This window comes from Lycorma delicatula, chromosome 2 (genome assembly GCF_047948215.1).
Source record: "Lycorma delicatula isolate Av1 chromosome 2, ASM4794821v1, whole genome shotgun sequence".
NCBI classification, from domain to species: Eukaryota; Metazoa; Arthropoda; class Insecta; order Hemiptera; family Fulgoridae; genus Lycorma; species Lycorma delicatula.
This window is the reverse complement of record NC_134456.1, coordinates 130,726,500-130,747,223: the sequence shown is the minus strand read 5'-3', so window position 1 is coordinate 130,747,223 and position 20,724 is coordinate 130,726,500. Positions and strand designations below refer to the sequence as shown.

At 30.3% G+C, this 20,724-nt stretch overlaps 1 protein-coding gene across 1 annotated transcript in view; it reads right to left on the bottom strand.

Annotated features, from left to right (window-relative positions):
• Positions 1 to 20,724, bottom strand: part of sns (nephrin adhesion molecule sticks and stones) — a 207,092-nt gene that overhangs the window by 23,553 nt on the left and 162,815 nt on the right. Inside the window, exons 4-8 of the mRNA XM_075357955.1 lie at positions 7,877 to 8,065; positions 7,312 to 7,602; positions 6,284 to 6,583; positions 4,821 to 4,957; positions 2,719 to 2,872 (exon numbers count right to left, since the gene is read on the bottom strand). Coding sequence (XP_075214070.1) covers positions 2,719 to 2,872; positions 4,821 to 4,957; positions 6,284 to 6,583; positions 7,312 to 7,602; positions 7,877 to 8,065 — 1,071 coding nt within the window. The remainder of the gene's footprint in view (positions 1 to 2,718; positions 2,873 to 4,820; positions 4,958 to 6,283; positions 6,584 to 7,311; positions 7,603 to 7,876; positions 8,066 to 20,724) is intronic.

The following is a 20,724-nucleotide window of genomic DNA, read 5'->3' as shown; positions in this document are numbered from 1 at the left end:
TTGAGTAATAGTTATTTGATTTTTAATCAATTTACAGAAAACATACATTTATCAAATTCACTGTAATACCACATAAGGTAACAAAGTGTGAATGTATGGAGGCTATTCAGAAAGTAAGTTCCAATTCATGATTATAAAAATACCAATTGATAAAAAAGGAATTTATGTGCTATCATCTCATAGCTAAATCTTTTAGCTACTTTTCTACATAATTGCCATCGGAACTAAGACACTTGCGTATCTGTAAACAAGTTTTTGAATACCCTTGTCATGAAACTGCTACCTGTGAATTAAGCCAGATAGTAACACCGTTTTTCAACTCTTCATGATTTTCAAAACGCTGAGTCACTAACCACATCTTCATTTTCAGGAAAAGGTGATAATCACTGGCAGCCAAATCAAGGCTGTTCGGAAGATGGTTAAACAACTCCCATCTGAAACTGTTAATTTGGCGTTGATTGCATACTGCAGTTTATGAATGAGTGTTATGAAGAAAAATGATGCCTTAATAACTGTGCATGCTGCATCATTTTTTTTTGTATGACCCTTCCCAATCTCTAGCACCATTGTCTTACCACACTGTCACTCATGTTATTCCCTCAACATATTGCACAAAGTTCACAATGAATTTCAGTAGCTGACAAGTTTATTGCGTGAAGGAAACAGACGACAGCACACACTTTACAGTCTACAGATTTTTCTATGATAGTAACCATTTCGAACAAGAGTTTTACAGGAACAAACAATTCCAGTAACACTACTAGAACTGCACTGAACCAGGCTAATCAACTGTGGAAAGTTATAATCACTACCCCCAACTCCTGCATGCAATATCGAAGACCAGAAGTTAATTTCTGAATAGCCCTCATATAGATGAATTATTCTTTATAATTCCGTTCATGTACACGATTGTCTATATTTATCTGATGACAATGCTGTAGACTTCTTATGTACTGTAAAACAAAAATGCATTATTTATTATGGCATTATTTTATGTTTAATACGAAGTGTGAGAGAAAAGTAATGAGACTGACTTTTTAATTACCAAAGTTTTTATTTTTTTCAAACAACAATATTATCCCCTTCAAAGTAGTTCCCTTGGGCAGCTATACACTGGCGGAGTCATTATTCCCACTCCTGGCAGTAGTGCTGGAAGGCTTCAACTGGTAGGGTTTTTAAGTGGTCGGTCACAGTCTTTCGAATGTTCTCCAAAGTTCCAAAATGATATCCTTTTAAAACATGTTTCAATTTTGGGAAGAGGAAAAAGTCACAAGGACTCAACAGGTGAATAGGGGGGTTGAGGAACCATAGGAATGCGTTTTGAGGTCAAAAATTCCCTGATGGAAATGGCCATGTGACACGGGGCATTGTCATGATGAAGCATCCACTTGTCTGCAATATCTGGTCTCAAGCGAATCACTCTTTTCCTGAGACTTTCAAGGACACCTTTGTAAAACACTTGGTTGACAGATTGTCCTAGAGGAACAAATTCTTTATGCACGATACCCCTACTGTCAATAAAGCAAATCAGCATGGTTTTGATCTTTGATTTGCTCATTCAACATTTTTTCGGTCGAGGAGATGACGGAGTGTGCCACTCTTTGCTTTGCCGTTTCAGGATCGTACTCAAATATCCAGGATTCATCACACGATTGAAGAATTCTTGGTCATTGTCAATCCTCTCAAGAAGATCAATGTACACGTTTCTTCGACTGTCCTTTTGTTCCGTTGTGAGGTTTTTCGGCATCAATTTGCACAAACCTTTTGCATGTCCAAATCGTCTATCAAAATTTGATGTATGGTGAAAGTGTTTAAATTTCACTCATCATCCTTATTGTTAAACGACAGTCTGATCTCACAAGAACCCCCACACACTCAACATTTTCATCAGATTTTGAAGTTGAAGGTCTCCCTGAGCGAGGTTGATCTTCAACGTGTTCTCGGCCTTCCAAAAATGATTTGTGCCAGCAGCAAACTTGTGCTCTTGATAAGCAATGTTCCCCATAAGCCTGCTTTAACTTTTCAAAGGTCACACTTGCAGATTATCCAAGTTTAACACAAAACTTGATTGCACAACGTTGCTCTAAATTCCGATGCTCCATTTTCATAACACATAACAAAAACACAACTTCACTGATGGCGCTGTCAAAAATAATGTGTTGGCTGAACGGAGTTGAAACTCGTACTGAGCATGTGGAAGGGATGAACAAACCGGTCTAGCACAGACCAGTAGACACAGCGTTGGTAGATCGCTCGCAGTGTTACCAATCTCATTACTTTTCTCACACACCTCGTATATTACTTCTAACAATTCTCATTAAATATTCTTTTCAATCATGTTCTCAAATAAACCTATTTACATGTAGAAATGTGAGTGAAAGAGTAAAAACTACATAAAATAAAAATACTATGAGGAATGATACATAAATGGTTTGAAAAAAAATGTTCACTTTCTGTAATAAAGCAAATAGTTATTATATTTAATAATTTTTTGAATCTACAAATGTTTTAACCAAACAAGACAATTAATTTAGGTACGAGTAATAACCTAATATACACAATTATACATGAGTATGTTAATACTGACACAGGCGTTGTGCATGCATGCGCACACATGCACACACACCCAAAGAATATCTATTCCCTAATTTTTGTAGGAAAAATAGGCTACTTTTAAAATACTAAATTAATAATAAATGAAATGAATACTACACTTACAATGAACACTAAGTGTAACACTTTCAATTAAAGGTATTTCTGTAGCTGAATTAGTAGCTTCACATCTATAGATAGCTTCATTATCTGTGACATTTGTGTAAATATTAATTTCAGATGAAACAGATCTATCATTTTCTTTTGTTTGTGCAATTATCTGAAAATCAAAAATAATTTTCAAAATATTTCATTTATTATTAAATAAACATGGTAAGAACATATAAATAATGAAATGTTTAACAAATCTATTCCAAATAATTAAATATTAAACAATTTACTTTCAAAATAAATAAAAACTAAAAAATGGATCATTTCTTTGAGAGGACTTCGGAGTTACATTAATTAGAAGGAAGAAACCAATAATTAACTTCGAAAGATCTTTTGAAGAAAAAAAAAAGTTATTTTGTTATGCTGTTCATTGATTCCACTCAAACATTTACACATCCTAAGAAAATAAAAATAAAAAATTAACTGAATTTTATAAGCATAACTGTAGAGATAATGTAACTCTTGCACAAACTTGTGCAAGATAAAATTGTACAGTACAGGACTAAACACTTACAAAGTACCTATAATATTGCCATATTTGCTGTTCTTATAACTTATCTGCATGGATTATTTCCATTTCCATCCATAGTAATTTCTTATAACTCACTCATTTTTAAATTTTAAATAATGAGGTGCAGTAGTTATTCCATCTGCTTACTGGATTAAATTTTTTATTTCAATTTAATATAAACAGGATAAGGTCATCAAAAGAAAATAAATATTCTTAATTTTGTTTGGTTGATAAATAATTCACCAGCAAACTTGAAACTTGTGTGCAACAACATGGAACAGTCATTTTTTAACACATGAAAAATGTGATTTCTGACTGGGATTTGAGCCCAGATCTTCTGGATGAAAGGCTGAGATTCTACCACTCAACTACATAATTTTTAATGATATTTATACATTTTAGATGAATTTTACATATAAACACAAATATTAACAAACTTCTTTCATGAAAAATTATTAAATATTGTTTTCTTTAAATAATTTTGTATGAATAAACAAAATCTTTATCATAACATTAAATATGTATGCTTTGTTTTTAGATGCACAGAGTGGCCAACATATCAACATCATCAACATGGCTACAGCTTATCAACATTACTCACAATTACTAGCTTTTAGAGAAAATCTATCCCAAAGAGAGTTGTCACAGGTTATTAGGTTTAGACATCTGGACAGTCACTGAATTCTGAAGCTCCTACCAATTCGCCGCTCTTCATTTAAAAAGTCCCTTACTGACTGAGGATAATGAGCTGGAGCTTCATATTGGTGTAAAATGGCAGTTAATTCCATACCAATCAACTGAAGCTAAGAAATTAAATAATTTTCAAGCACATTACGGTATAAAATGTTAACACTTCCTTCAAAAAAGTATGTTCCTATCATGTGTTTCAGATACTGCTGTCCAGATCAATACATGTGGTGAGTGATCTGCGATTTTTTCATAGAAGTGAGAATTTTCTTTACACCAAAAATACATATTCCAAGATCTATTACTTAGATAAATTACATACTCATCATAGAAGAAACGTTTCTATGATTGAACCTTGGGAAAACATTTTACAAGAGCTTTGCAAATATTTTCCTTGAAGCCATGTCCTGGTCAGAAAGCACATTAAAATGAGAGGCTTAAAAGGTTTAAACCAACATCTCTTTTCATTACTTTCTGAAGTGTTGAGAGAGGAATATTTAGTTCTAAGCATATTTTCCTGATTGACTTTGAAAGTTCATAAACAGGACTTCTCAACAATGTCAGAGTTATTCAATTGACTGAAGAACATCCAGATCATTTCAAATCAAGAACTGAACCAATGGAAAAGGCTTTTTTCCCTCTTTTGGAGTATTGCAATTGGTAGAGCTTCTTTACCAAATGCTGAATGAATCTGTTCTTATTCATAGCTTTTATTTTCAAAGCCAAAATATAGGATTTGTAGTTTACTGTATTAAAATTTTGTGGCGTATATATATATATATATATATATATATATATATATACATAAAACAATAAGTTCTAAATAAATGCACTTTTAAATTATCTTTTGTTTACTTACTTTTTTGTCATTCTTATACCATGTAAGAGTAGCAAGAGGATTTCCACCAGATGATATACAAGATATTCTTTGAACAGAACCAGCTCGTATATGTATCCCCTTTGTATAACCACTGATAATTGGTTGTCCAGGTGGATCTGAAATTAATTAAATACATACATGATTCATTGATTGTTAATACATGTAGCCTGTATTGCTAATAGGTTGGTATATTATCTGTAAATTTAAAATCATTAAAGAATTAGTGAGGCATGAAAGAAATTATTTTATATTTAGAAAGAAAAACGTTTAAGTATAGGTTGTGACAAATTACGAGGGTCATTCAAATACAAACCAGAATTTGTTTACATTGTTTTACTGATGTTAGATAAAATTACAAATAAATTATCTTATTTTTCTACATAGTTGAAAACATATAAATGATTGATAACCAGTTCAAAGCATGACTTAAGTAAATAATTAACAGGTACAATGGTTGTCATATTACCATTTCACCAAAAAATTCTTACTTCTGATTCCTCTCATTTTTTTATTATAGAGTTATTACTATTTTTCAGAATTACCTATTGGTATACAAAACTTCTTCACAGAATTAAGATTTGATTAATTTTTTTTAACTTATTATTCTGCAAATTAACTCAATAGCGAGCAGACTATGTCCCTAAACCTAACTGATATTCTTTCAAAATTTTTAGTAACATAAACATTTATTTATTTTTAATACTGAATGAAACAACTTAAAATATAAGGGCCTTTTACTTATGAGAAAATTTTTTCAACTAACATCTAGTCTATCATTAATGGAAGTATTCTCTCAAAAACATTTTGATGCAAGTGAAATTTTCTTCACATTTAAAATCAGATTTGGCTTCCATTAAATATAATAACTTTCACTACCAATCACAGAGATCAAAATTTAATGATGAACATTTTAAACAATCCTGAAAATATGAAAAACATCAATTCATTTAAATCAGTTAATAATAAATTTAAAAAGAAGCTAACAATTAAACTCTTACAGAAAAAAAAAAACTGTATAGAAGTTACTCTTTATTTATATAATTTATTTTGATGACATTTTGTCAGATTATATGTTATCAGGTAATTGATTTTGTTTCAATAACTATATCCAACAATTTTATTAAAACCATTCATCATTTTTTTCACTTGCAAGGATTTAATTGTTAAATAATGTGCTTTTCTTTTATCTATCCTTTATGAAACTAAAACAACATAACTCCAAGAAACATTTACAAGCAAAAGTAAGTATTTTGCTTTAACTTAGAAACTTATATTATTATTTTAATTATTCATTAGTGCTAGTAGCAGTTTTAATTATTTAAATTATTATATTTTTATTACTATTAATACATAATAATAATGTTACACACACACACACACACACACACACATACATATCTTTATCATTTTTATATTTATATGAAATAATTCCTTATACTTACATAAAACATTAATAGTGTGTGTACTGACAACATTTTCTGTCAACTGCATATTTAAACCATGACATATAACAACTAATGCTCGTTTATCAGGACCAACTACTGCTGTTGTATTAGATGTTGTTATCCAGCCTCCTTCAGCTGCAGTAACTGTTCTATGAGTAGCATTTTTCACTTGTTTCCCTCCAATCATCCATTTAACTTCAGCTGGAGGATTACTAGGAGCTGTTACACAAGTTAGTGGTACTGTATCACCAACTCTAGCTTCTGTAGGGCCTGATATTGTCACATGAGATGGTGCAACTACAACAGTAAAAATAATATAAAATCTTAGTTAAACAGTTTAGTACAGATTTAGTTTCAGTATGTATAGTTATTAAGTAATAATAACTACATAATTCATATTTTCAGAAGGAGTATGATAACAAATTTGAAATTAATTTGTGTTTATAAATAGATAAAACAGCAAGACAGAGTAAAATAACTAAAACAAGATATTAGGAATAAATAGGGAATAGAATTCTAATAAAAATTCTTTGATATCCAGAATTCTTAATATGTGATCAAGTAACTTTGTAACCTACTTTAGAAATGTCCGAAGTGATAAGTTTTTCATCAGTTACTAAATAATCTTTACTACCATCAAAACCTATTGCATGACAATTTTTCTCAAGTAAATTTTTTTTATTGGATGTTTCAGAAAGTAAGAATTCAATTTTTTCTTTATATTCAACCCATTTTTTAATACTGTTACTGCTCCAAACAGAATTACTCCAGATTCTTGTTCTGTTACATGGATTGTAACAATGCACTTGAAGTTTTACAGCAGTAACAACCAGAAATATAAATATGTGTAGAAACATGTTAAAATTTAAATTATAACGTTATACATAGTCCTCTCCAAATCACATATGTTAGTCATTAAGTAATTTCATATCCCAAGGTGCTGCTGTATGAGCAAGTGCTGTACTAGTAAACCTCTATAAAAAAAAAAGAATGAAATAAGATTAAGTAAATAACACAATACATACATAGAACTGTCAGATCCACTTCAGCTTTTAAAGGTGCATGACTCATTATATTTGATGCTTCACATCGATATTTAGCCTTATTATCACTCGAATCAGCTGTGAAAGAGTAGATATTCTCAGAAAGTCGTCCTGCAGTACGATAAGCCATACGTATTTGTTCTCCATTTTTATACCAAATTAACTGTGCAGGTGGATTACCTCCTCTTGATCTACAAACTAATTCAACAGTCTGTCCTCTTCTAATTGTTTCACCTTCTGTATATCCTTCAATATATGGTGGACCAGGAGGATCTGAAATAATAAATATTTTAAATTAATTTAAAAAAATTTGTTATTCACCAAATAAGTAATCATTAGGAAATCAAAGGAATATAAATACTACACTTAACTACAACAAATATTCTGCAATAAAGTTTTACTATGCAATAACTCATTGTAAATAAACTACTATACTAAAATAACAATACCAAATATCATAACCACTGCAGATTATGGTATTTATTAAATTACAATGTTAAATGATAAAGTGTATTATATTTTAATTAAATATATAAATAAAACTTACAAAGAACACTAAGTTGAACAGACACAGCAAAAGGCATGTCATCATGAAGTGCCTCATGTTTTGCTGCACAAGTATAGTCAGCGTAATCATCTTCAGCAGTAGGTTGTAACGTAATTCGACTAGACACTGTATACCTTTTGACTTTTTGACCAGGAACTTCAACTTCAATAACATGATCTTCACGTTTATCTAGACAAAAATATTGCAGACAACTTAAATTATTTATCTCATATAAAAATTAGCTAGTGTTTTTATACACATTAGAATTAAAAAACACAATATTTTGAATCCACAAATTTGTGACAAACAATTTAAAAAAATTTTTCTTTTTTCATTTAATGAATAAGTGGTATTATAAGTACATTAGTAGTTCACACATGTGTTTTATGCTAATTACAACATCTTATCAAGGTAATTTGTCTGTTCACTTGTTCTATATAATTAGTACTTAAGAATTGCATCATAAATGAACCCAAATAATGAGATAAGCATATTTTCTCTACTATTCTTGTAGTTTTTCTCTTATCATTGTAGTCTACTTAAGAAAATATGGTATCTAAAAAAAAAATTAATCTAAATTCAAGTTTAAATTTTCGTAAATTCCTTATTCTTTAAATTTTTATAATATAAAAACAAAATTATAGTAACCATAAATTTTATATTTGAAGTTTATAAGTACATTTGAAAATAAGTATCTTCTTTTGAAAACAATAAGATAGCATATAAGCCATGTAATCCTCCTACATAGCTTTCAAAAGAAGATAAAAAGGAATAGGACGTAGGTATATTTTTCATATAACTTTTACAAATCTTTCTTTTTATGAATAATAATAATAATGCCCCAGATAAATCCAACCCAATGTCTGTGCAACAACACCTATGTACATGTCCAGGGCAGGCAACAACATGGTACTTTGATACCTTCACTTATGTTGGCCAACAGGGAAATGGTCTTGTTCAGGAACTCCTTTTGGAGTATGGGATTGGTGGTTCTGAGCTATCCGAGCTAGTTGTGGTTGTGCTTCTTGGTTTCGCGCTTGCAGCGGTGGTGGGAGGCATGACCGTGATTTGTTTGCCGATGCTGGGCGAAGTGCGAACGGGGAGTGCTCATCCCTCTTCTTGGTTGTGGGGCCAGGTTGAGGGTGGGCTACTGTGAGCTTGCTCTGCCAACGTCTTGCGCTGTCCAGCATGTGTCAGTCACTTCAGCCTTTGGCAGGGATTCTCCCATGGGTATCAGAGCCCTTACTGCTGTGTGCGAGCCCTGGGATGTCAATACCGTGGGCCTGGCCCCCCTGGGAGGTGGCTGTGACTGGGGAAACCCAGGCAGCATCAATGATCTGAGGCATGCCCAACCGTCTCTCCGCTTGCATCATGACTGGCACAATTTAGGTTTATGGACAAATTATCATCCACACCTAACGTGGCAGACAGTCCATGTAAAAACCCTCGTTCTGGAAAGCCCTTGTTTTCGCAACCGAAGCGAAGGAAGTGTTGAATTCAGCAATAAGGAAGAGTTTTCTTTTTTGTTGTAGAAGGGGCTAATGACCACAGTAGTCAATGCCCCTAAAACTTAAAGACTTTTTTTATTACTTTTCTTATGAATAATATTAATTAATTACATAATTAAAAGTAACAAGACTTTTTGCCATGAGTATTGACAAAAAATTGTCATGAATTATAATACATTTTAAATAGCTTTATTTATTTATTTATTATTAAATGATTAACCTTATCAGACTGTATTTTTATTTAACCCAGATCAAATATAAAATATACACATTTTTATAAATTTTTTAGAAGCAATATAAATGCAGAAAGAGAATAAGTAATAACCTAGCCAGTTGTCATAAGGCATGTAACATCATCACTGACCAGACAGTAGAACAAAAACATGATGAAAATATAATCGTTGAATTTTTAACAGACTTAACTGTCAAATGAGATAAGTCCCCAGTACAAAGCTTCAGCATTCTGCCAATATAGAAATGAAACTATAGCAATGATTACAGATTTGATAATAGAGAGAGTGAATAGTTTTACTATGCTCTTACAGATTACTTCCATTTTTACTGTGTCTACTTAATTGTTATCCCTTCAAATAAAATGTTTTATTCACAAAAAATTCATGCAATTTTTATTACAAATTACAAGATTTATCTATTAGGCTCTGCAAATATGTAATATAATATCGTGGAAAATCTTGAAACCTCAATGGCAATGTTTTAAGTAATGATAATAATATTGAAATTTAACTTCATAATTTTTCCAGTGATTCAAATTTTAGTGTAGTTGAGTGCAGAAATTTATAATCTAGATGATCCTAAAAAAAAATAAAGATAGAAGATAAATAAATTTTGGTGGTCGCATTGAACAAAGTTAATTTTCAATCACATGCACTGAGTATTTATTGTAGTAGAAGTAAATGCCATCATTTTAAGTGCTATTTTTAGAATTAAAATTAAAAATTTGCTGGAATGCTCATTATTGTAAATACTATTTTATTTTTTGGATATATTGTCAAAACACCAACCAATAATTTTCAAAAATTAAAAAGAAATTTATTTTTAAAAATCATCTTTTTTTTTTAATTTTAGTTCATTTTCAATAAGATTTAAATATTTTTTTAATATTCTTAAAAAAAAACATAAAACCTCTTAAAAACTGTAAATATTGTATTGTTTCAATAAAATGCTCATAAATAATTGTTCTCAGGTGTACTAAATTTTTATTCAATTTTTAGAGCTATCACTTATAAGAATATAAAAATTACTTTTTTCAGTTAAAAGTACACTGATTTTTGTCAAGTTTATTTGACATTTAAATAATAATGATTGTAAAAGTTTGTCTACAATAAATAAATAAATATTGATAGATGCATTTTATGTATAATATAATAAATTAATTTAATAATGATTATAAAATAAATAGAAGGTACATAAAATAGAAACCTGAAAATATAATAGAAAGTATGAAATTAAATTAAATTTCTATGATAACAGAGAAGATATCAAAGATGCTACATAATTTAATATGACTGTATTCTCTTTGTTTCTCTAGTATCAAGTTCTTTTCACAGGGGAAAACAAAAATAATTTATGAGAGTGTTGTATATAATGAAATTTCAAATAACTTTAAAGTTATTTTACAAGTGGCTTGGTATATATTAAAATATAAGAATCAAGAGAGAATATAAATAACTCAAAATGGAAACATAAACAACATTTTTATGAAACATCACAAACGATTTAATAAATATATAATAAAATACTAAAATAAACAAAGTATCATACCAATATTTAAGCTGTGGCTACTTATCAATATGGTATAAGGAAATAAATAAATTGTGAAATAAACATTGAAATATAAAAAGATCAAAATCAAATTTTTAAATAAATATGACAACCATAATAATCATTAAAATTAAACAAAGTCAAGAAAACTTTAAAATCAATATTAAGATAAGATCAACATCAAGTACAATAAAATTATGTTCACACTTCAACCTCATTTTCATTAAAATAAGAAAAAAAACACAATAACAATTTTTTTTTTAGTTGGGCTTCTCTCTCTCCCCTTATATCCATCCCAACCTCCATGAGGAAACCTACTGTCAACAGGGAAGTGGGATGACAAAACAATAAGCAGAAGTATGACAGAATAATTATGAAAAAACTTAATATGTCGCACTTACCTAATGGTACTTGTGTCAGGAATAATATAAATAAAGAAATCTCAGAAGCTCTAAATAGAAAAAAAACCTAACATCTAATGCCTAACAATTAACAAAATACCTAACATTTAGTCACATAATTAAAAACAAAAAACTCACAATGAAACATCACAAACGATTTAATAAATATATAATAAAATACTAAAATAAACAAAGTATCACACTTTGAAATTTGATTCTGTGTTGTATTTACTCTGTGTTGTATTAACAACACAGAGTAAAAAAGATATATTCCAACATTTAAATTTGCCAGCCTCTGCGGCACGAGTGGTAGTGTCTCAGCCTTTCATCTGGAGGTACTAGGTTTGAATTCTGGTCAGGCATGACATTTTCACATGCTACTTGTTATTCATCTCATTCTCTGAAATAATACGATCCCGAAGATTAAAAAAAAAATTTAAAAACAAGAAGGGAATTTCAAATAAAAATCCAATGATAGCTGTAAGTATAAATCTCTTATATGTACTTTGAAAATAACGTTGTCATTACTATACAAGCCATGAAGTATTTTACTACATGCTGTTGATATATTTAACTTAAAACCTATTGGAACACGGGAGGCCATCACCCCTACACTAACTATCTAGTCGGTTCAATGGTCAGTCAGAATGACAGCTGTCCCTCATACACAGCAGCAAACCCTAACGCATTTTATTTATTTAAGAACGAACAAACAAAATTCTTGAAAGCTTGTAACTTCCTGTTAAAAACATCAACTTCTGACCTCTCATTAATTAAATTAAGGCTATCTAAGCACCTGGATATTGGTGACAGCAAAGACTGCAACATATATTTCCTTTTCCGCTCTCAAAAAAAAAAAAACATATTTCAATTGTTTATGGCATCTACTGGTAACGTATGGCATTCTGTAACCTAGCAGAGTCAAATCTACCTCTACATAACCATTGATTGCCTTACACAGGAATACAATATTCTGAATTTTCCTTCTGTTCAAAGACAATATTCCAAGATGCCTGCAATCAATATCACATGATAGAAGGCTAATCCACAACAATGTAGATTAAACAGGAATTTTTTTTGAACCGTCTCTACCTATTTACACAAATAGTCCTTGTAGCTGTTCCACACATCCAAGCAATAATCCGAAATCCATCTAACCAGTCCTTAATGTAGATGCTAATTAATTCTTTTGAAATTCATAGCAACCCAGAAAAATAATCTAGGTTCCTTCGAGCCTTAAAAGTGATGTTATCCACATGTTTTGAGAAATACAGCTTTAATTTGAAATTAATGGCCAGATCACAAACATTATCAACAAGACAAATCACCTTATCATATATTTTAAAGTTGTATTTCATATAGTTTTTCTAGAAAATGTCATGATATGATAAATGTCTACTCAAAATTTCATTTCATTCCATTGTCTGATGCCCATTTCTGTACTTCATCAATGTCCCACTGAAGTGTCAAATAATCATCAAAGCAATTCACTTTTGCACAGAGCTTGACATCAGCAAAAACTATTAATTTGAACCTTATGCTCTTACTAATACCAATGACAAACAATATAAATATCTAAGGACCCAAAGTGGTCCTTTTGATTACCTTTTGAATATCTTTTAACTACCTCACTTGTATTTTCATTAAAGCCAAAAAAAATGCCCCTGATAAAACCCAATCCCATGTCCATGCAATAACATCTATACACACATCCAGGTCAGGCAATGATTCGGTAGTTTGGTTATTTTGGCAAACAGGGGAATGATTTTAGTCAGGAACTTCCTGTGGAGTATGGGATTGGTGGTTCCTAGTTGTCTGAGTTGGTTGCAATGCTTTTCGGTTTCGCTGTTTTTAGCAAGGGTGTGAGGCATGACCTTGATCTATTTTGCCAACGCTAGGTGGAGTTTGAACAGGGAGTGCTCATCCCTCTTCCTGGTTGTGCAAGCTGGTTGAAGGTGGGCTACTGTGAGCTTAATTCTGCCAGTCTTGCACCACTCAGCTTGAGTCAGTCACTTTGGCTCTTGGCAGGGATTACACTATGGGTAAGGGTATCAGATCCTTTACAACTACTTGCAAGACTTCACCTTCGGCAATTGGTGCAACAGCATGGTTAGTATCAGCACTACTTTTCGCGACAAAATTCAAGGACTTTTTCATTATTGTTGAAGGTCCCTAAACTGTATAGAAGTAGAGATCATTGAGGAGTTGCTGTATGTCAACATTTGAATACCCGATATAACAGAGAAGTTTTAACCTCTGCATGTTTTAACATTTAACAAACCAAGTTTCCAACCAAGTTAAGGTTGGCTTTCATAGACTGGATATCCAGCCATTCATTCTGACCCCATTGCGGTGTTTTGGATGTCAATAATTCTGACATACAGTAGTGAGATGTTGAGGGAACAGATCTGTCCTTGTGGTGATCCATTACATCCGGATGACCCATGAAAGGATCCCGGTTTGTGTTAATTGCTATGGACATTACTCTGCTACATCCCGAGGGTGTCCGATCTATAAGGAGAAAGCAGCAGTACAAGAGGTAAAAACTATTCAAAAGAGGTCAGCTACTTCGATGCCAGAAAGACTGTCCTCAGTAGATCACCAAAACTTATGTTCTTTGTTTAGGTTGCTGTGGCTCCTGCAGCTTCTTTTAAACCAAAGGACGTAATTTCTGAAATGGCATCAGCATTATTAAGCATGGTCAAATGCATCATCAATCACAAATTGAAGAGTTTACCAATTAGAGAAACTAATCCAAAACCGATGTAAAAGCGGATGTCTCTAAAGATTGTCACACAACTGAGGAATGAACTTTCGACCAGTCAAAAGGTCAAGGAAAGTGGAACCAAAATGAAGTTCAAGTACAGATTGAAAAAATCCCCACTCAGGGACCTACAAAACCAGAAGTAAAAATTTTGGAAAAGAAAAATTTTGAACAACCAACATTGGAGCCTTTGAAGGCATGAAGTTCTTTAGGTGAGAGGGTGAGCACTAAAGCCGTCCCACACAATTTAGCGGGGTGGTGCATCAAGTCTCGACTCTGATGCCACACCATCGGAGCTGGTATCATCTGATGCCGGCAGCAGGAGATCCTTTATGATCTATTGCAGAGGACAGAAGAATCCATATCTGCCGAGGCCTCCGACACCCTGCAGTTCAATATCATGCCCTTCAGGAAAATGGTAAAAAGAAGAAAGAAAGGATGGCCTAAGGGTAAACCTAGAAAATAAGATTTAAAAAATATAGTTTATATGTGCTTCTGACTCAATTATTGATTTGATGTTTTAATTTATTTTCATACACTGTGAAACCATTTTGTTAGAAATGGTTTGTTGTAGAAGTCTTTTTAAGTGGCAAGGGGGCAAGGATCCCCCCCCCCTTTACACCCTTGTCATGTTGTGTTTCTTTTGGGGTCTTTAATATTCCTTGACATGTGTATTTATGGATGATCTGTTATAACAAGACTAGTCTACTGACTATGATGCTAAAGCTTTTAACAGGGAAGGGAAATAAATTTTTCTTTTGATGTAGAAAGGGGCTAATGACCAAAGCAGCTGATACCCCTAAAACTTAAAATAATAATAATAATAATAATAATAATAATAATGAGAAAGCATTCAACTTTCAAATTTTTAAAAAGTTCACAATATATTTAAGTTCATAAATTTTATATCTTTCAGTAAGTAAGAAAAATTGCTTTTCAGTATTAGATAATGTAAAAACCTTTAAATAAATGAGATTTTTTATTTAAAGCACTATATTGTGCCAATCATTCAAAAATAATAAAAAGAAATGGTAAGAAAATTTATGCAATTAGTTTCATTTATTTTCAAGGTTTAAAGCAGCTGATGCTGATATGTATCATAATTATCAAGTGAGTAATAAAAGAAATTTAAGTACTGTAGCTACTTTCCATGTTTTATAGTATAAAATTTATGCAAACTTTGATTAATAATTATTGTAACTCATTGCAACTATTACTGTCGCATTATCAGACAAATGTGATTTATTCACATTTTACTTTGGTTAAATTATAACTTAAGTACATTAACTTCTATTAATTTAGAGAATGGAAATTAATGAAGATATGGGGAACTAACTTACAGTATGAATTCATCCTAAATTAATGAATATGAATGAAATGAAAAAAACCTACATATATCAGTAATCAAAACTTAATATCTATTCTTTTATATCAGCCAGTAACTTTACTAACAACTTACGGCAATGAAAATAAATAACGCACATTATAAAATCAATTATTACTGAAACCTGTCATTAGATTAATAATTAAGACTTAAGCTAGCACAAAAATCCATATTTTTGATATTTATATATTAATCAACAACTTATAAAAAGAAGGATCCTCGAATAATGAGGTGGAATGTACAAAGATTTACTAATTTAAAGCTCACTAGAATAACCAAACAAAAAACAGATAAAGAAAATGAGTCGGAGAGGAAATCCGGTTGTTTTTTGTACCATAATTCAATGTATATATGAACAATCACAATAGTCATAGTCACTCTATTACTATCTATATACTTCTGTAAGCTGTTCAAATATATTCAACTTACTGACAGAATAATTTTAAAAGAAAATCTTATTTATAAGTAAATAATACACTACATTATTTATTTAAAAATTTACTCTTGTGTATTTTATTTTTGAGTAAGCCTATTTTTTCCACTAATTCTAAAAATAAATATGAAGAAAAGTAAATTTAAATATCCTAAAAAATTAATATGAGATATTAACAAAAATAAATAAAACATGAAACAAACTCTTACAAAACATTACAAAAAAGTATTAAAAACTGATGACTAAAAAAAATAAACAATATTACTTAGGACAATTCAAGCTGAAACTGAAAGAGCTGAAAGTTTGTAAAATCTTTTACTATACACCACTTAAAGTTTTACATGGACTGTCCACACCCTGTTCCATTTTCCTTATACATGAGATAGATGACATTATTGTTCAACCATTATAAAAATTAGTTTCTTTAATGTTAAACAAAATACCTCCTATATTAAACACAATTTATAAAGATAAATGTTTAATATTCTGTGTAGAAAACTTTCACAATAAAAAAAAAAGTTTTTTTTTTGGATTTATGGATTTTTAGTTTTTAATGAATTAAATATAATTAATTTCTAGACAATGTAAAGCAACAGTCAATTTCTTTGGTATTTTATACTTTTACTTTGCCCCTCTACAAGCAGAGACTAATTTGCTTGACATAGCCGTGGCAATGCTGAAGTTATTCTGCAAGCTATTTTTATGCTGTTGTTTCATGGACAATGAACAACTTTTGTCTATTTTCTTTTTAGTAAAAAGATTCTGAGCATTTCTCTTTGCAATTTGATTTATATTTATCATCACTTTAAAATAAAACATTGATGTAAAAACAAACCTTCATAAAATACTTTGGAAGCAAAAATAATAAAAGGAATATCATGAGCTTTAGTATTTTTACAGACTATATAATGTAGGTCATTACATGAAAAAACTTAATTCTAATATAAGCTGTATAATTTTACAACTTTAGAACAAATATAACAATTATACACGAAGTTAAACAATGCTCTCATTTGGGTAATAAACAATTGTATTCTAAAACACATTATAAATTTTCCACATAAAACTTGTGCACTTATATTTTCCTATTTATTATAATTAAAACTATTTACTATATAAATGAAATATACTAACAGTATTTAATTAATCCAGTATTTATAGCAGTTTACATTATTCAATTAGCATTCAAGCATAATGGAATTAAATGCATAAAATATTCATTTAACCTCTTAACTTTTATGTAAAATCATTTTAACTTTTTCATCTGTTTCCAAGAAAAAAATGTAAATAATATTTTCTTTTAAATTTAATAAGCTAAAAAAGTTTAGGATCAAAAATTATGATTTTCCCCCCTTTATGACTCAATAAATGAGTAAAGAAATCTCATTTAATGTTAAATGAAAAAAAAGAAAAAAAAAAGAGATCTCTGTGTAAAAATACTTAGTAACAGTGGAATCTAGAGAATGGTTTTCAAGAGCATTCATATTTGATACATTTATTACCAGTTTTTTTAAATACAATTTTTGTTTTTTTGAATATAAGTTAACATTAAGGCAATTAATTAAAGTAATGTTGAGGAAATAATACAAAAGCATAATTCAAATATTAAAATTATGAAACTAATAATTTCAACTAGAATTAGATACAATTTTATTTTCTTCAAAACTGAGATAATAAATGTATAGCAAAATGTAATCTTTTTTTTAATATACAAAGATGGATATATTCAAAGAGGGATGTATATATAATATAATAAAAATTAATTAATTTGAACTTTTTACAAAATCAAAAACCAAGTATACTATCTATACTTTAAGTAATATTCTTTTTCAGATTTAAAAGAATGATTAAGCAATTATAAATACAAAGAAAGTAATTTAAAACTGAGAAGATGAATCCAAGTGTTGAAAAAGGATAGAGAAAATTAACAATGAAATGAAAATAAAAAAGAAATTAATATAAAAGCTAAGGGAAAAGGAATCATGATGGTGAAAGAAAAAGAAATATCAGATAAAGTAAATAAGATAGCAAGAGGGAGAATTTTAGATAAAAAAGGAATGCAGAGGGAGAGAGAAACGATAAACTAAAAACAATAGAAATCAGAAAAGAGAAAGAGTAAGTAAGAAAGGAGTAGCAGGTGATGTAAGCAATACAATTAATTACAAGTGATCAAGAACTGAATTGTCTCAAGTAGCAACTGAAATAAACGAAGTTGATACCGTAATCAGTCTCAGAGTCAGTCTTAGCGAGCAAACAGTTCAGGAAGTAAGCGATAAGGTTGACAAAAGCCAGTTGCGATTGGCAGTAGTAACCCAGACCACCAAGTTCTACATCCTACTACTTTCAGACAGAGAAGACTTCTCTTTTTATCCTTTTAAACTTAGACTATGTATTACATACAGCTCAGTAAATTCCTTACGTTCAATCCGAATTGAAAGAAAGATTGGTACTGATATTTTTCAACAAATATACTATGACACTGAACATTTCTAAAACAAATATTTTTTCTTATAATGAAAAAAAAAAGATAAGAACTGATTAAATAAATCCAATCTAATCATGGTGTAAATGTTAAAGAAATATTTTAACAATTAGGGTAAACTTTATTCTAGAATTCTAAATTTCAATTTTAAAATATTTGACAAAAACCTTACCACAGGAAAAAAATAACATTATTATGTGATCATCTGTTTAGAGTTAGTTACTAATAAATAGCTTTATCAAATTTTTTTAAAATTTGACTCTATATTAAAAAAATTACATTCAACAAATTGAAATTGGACAATCAAAAATAAAAATATTACAATATTTGATTTATTACAACTAATAAAGAAAACACTAAAATTTGCCATCACTCACTCACCTGGTACCTATTTCTACTTGAATTTCCTGTATTATATATATTTTTCTATAAATAACAATAATACCTAAGTAATCTACCTACCAAAGATATACAGACATAAATTATTGAAGTAGTTGTCAACTCATACATACAAAAATTAATAATTTTTGCTACTAGAATGTGTTAATTTTAGAAAACAACATAATTTAAGGAGCTTTAAAAAGACAAAACTCATTAAAACTGTTTCAAAACTAAATTTATTTACTGCTCAGACATTTAACATACAGTTATTTATAATAAGTCTTCTACTTTTCTAATACAACCAAACACTATAAAATATATTAACTTAATTTTTTTTAAGTGGTCCCGGTTCATTACATTACTTCTTGTTCATACGAGGTATGTAAATAAAGTAATGAGACTAGTTTTTTTTTTTGGCAGCCAAAGTGGCAACACTGTAAATTTACTAGTAAACATATCGTTAAATGAACAGCTGATTTATATTATATATTAATATCTTTAGTCTACTGTTGCCACATGAGACGTAAACAAACTTTTTGTGAAACGAGTTTTTGTTGTGTGTTACAAAAATGAATGATACAAATTATGAGCAGCGTTGTGCAATCAAGTTTTTGTTAAACTCAATGAGAATGCTATTGAAAATTTTTCAAAATTGAAAAGGACATATGGAGATGATGCTCTGTCTTGCTGTCAAATGAGCCCAAGTCTTTAGATGGTTTATAGCATTTTCAGATGGCCGGGATTCAGTTGTGGACAATCCACGCTCTGGAAGACCATTAACGTTAAAAAGTGATGACAATGCTAAGCGAATCAGAAACTTGATATGGTACAACTGGCAATTAACTGTCAGAATGACTGCAGAACAATTGAATTTGAACCATACCACAGTCCATCAAATTTTGACAAACAAATTGGACATGAAAAAAGTTTGTGCAAAATAGGTCCCAAAAAACTCACTGATGAGCAGAAAAACAACAGGGTGGAAATGTTCCGCGATCTTCTAGGGCGAACTGAAACTGATTCTGAATTTCCAAAAAAAAAAATGTTATTACTGCTGATGAATCTTGGATATTTGAGTATGACCCAGAAACATAATGCCAGAGCAAGGAGCGGTACATTTTTAAACTCACCATGTCTCATAAAAGCAAAAATTAACAAATCAAAACCATGCGAATTTGTTTCTTCAGTAGTACTGGCATCGTCCATAAGGAGTTTTTGCCTACAGGGCAGACTGTAAATCAATATGTTTACCAAGAAAAATTGGAGAGACTGCAGAAAAGAGTTGCCCCGGTGAGACCAGCCATCAAAGACAACTGGATGCTGTATCATGACACAATGCACCTTGTCACACTGCACTCTGAATTAATGAGTTTTTGGCAAAGAAAAGCATTCCTGTAGTGCCTCAACCACCTTATTCACCTGACTTGAGTCCCTGCAAATTTTTCCTGTTCCGGTTTTTAAAAAAAAAACATCAAAGGACACCATTTTGGAACAATAAAAAGCATAAAAAATGTACCATCTGAAGGATATTCCGGTTTCTGAATTCCAACACTGCTATGAAGAGTGGAAAAACTGTTTGAAGTGTTGCATGGCTTCCCAAGAAAACTATTTCGAAGGTGATAGGGTCCATGAATAAATTGGATTGTAAAAACAAAATTTTCTGAACCAGTCTCATTACTTTATTTACAGACCTCGTATATACTCTTGAGAAGG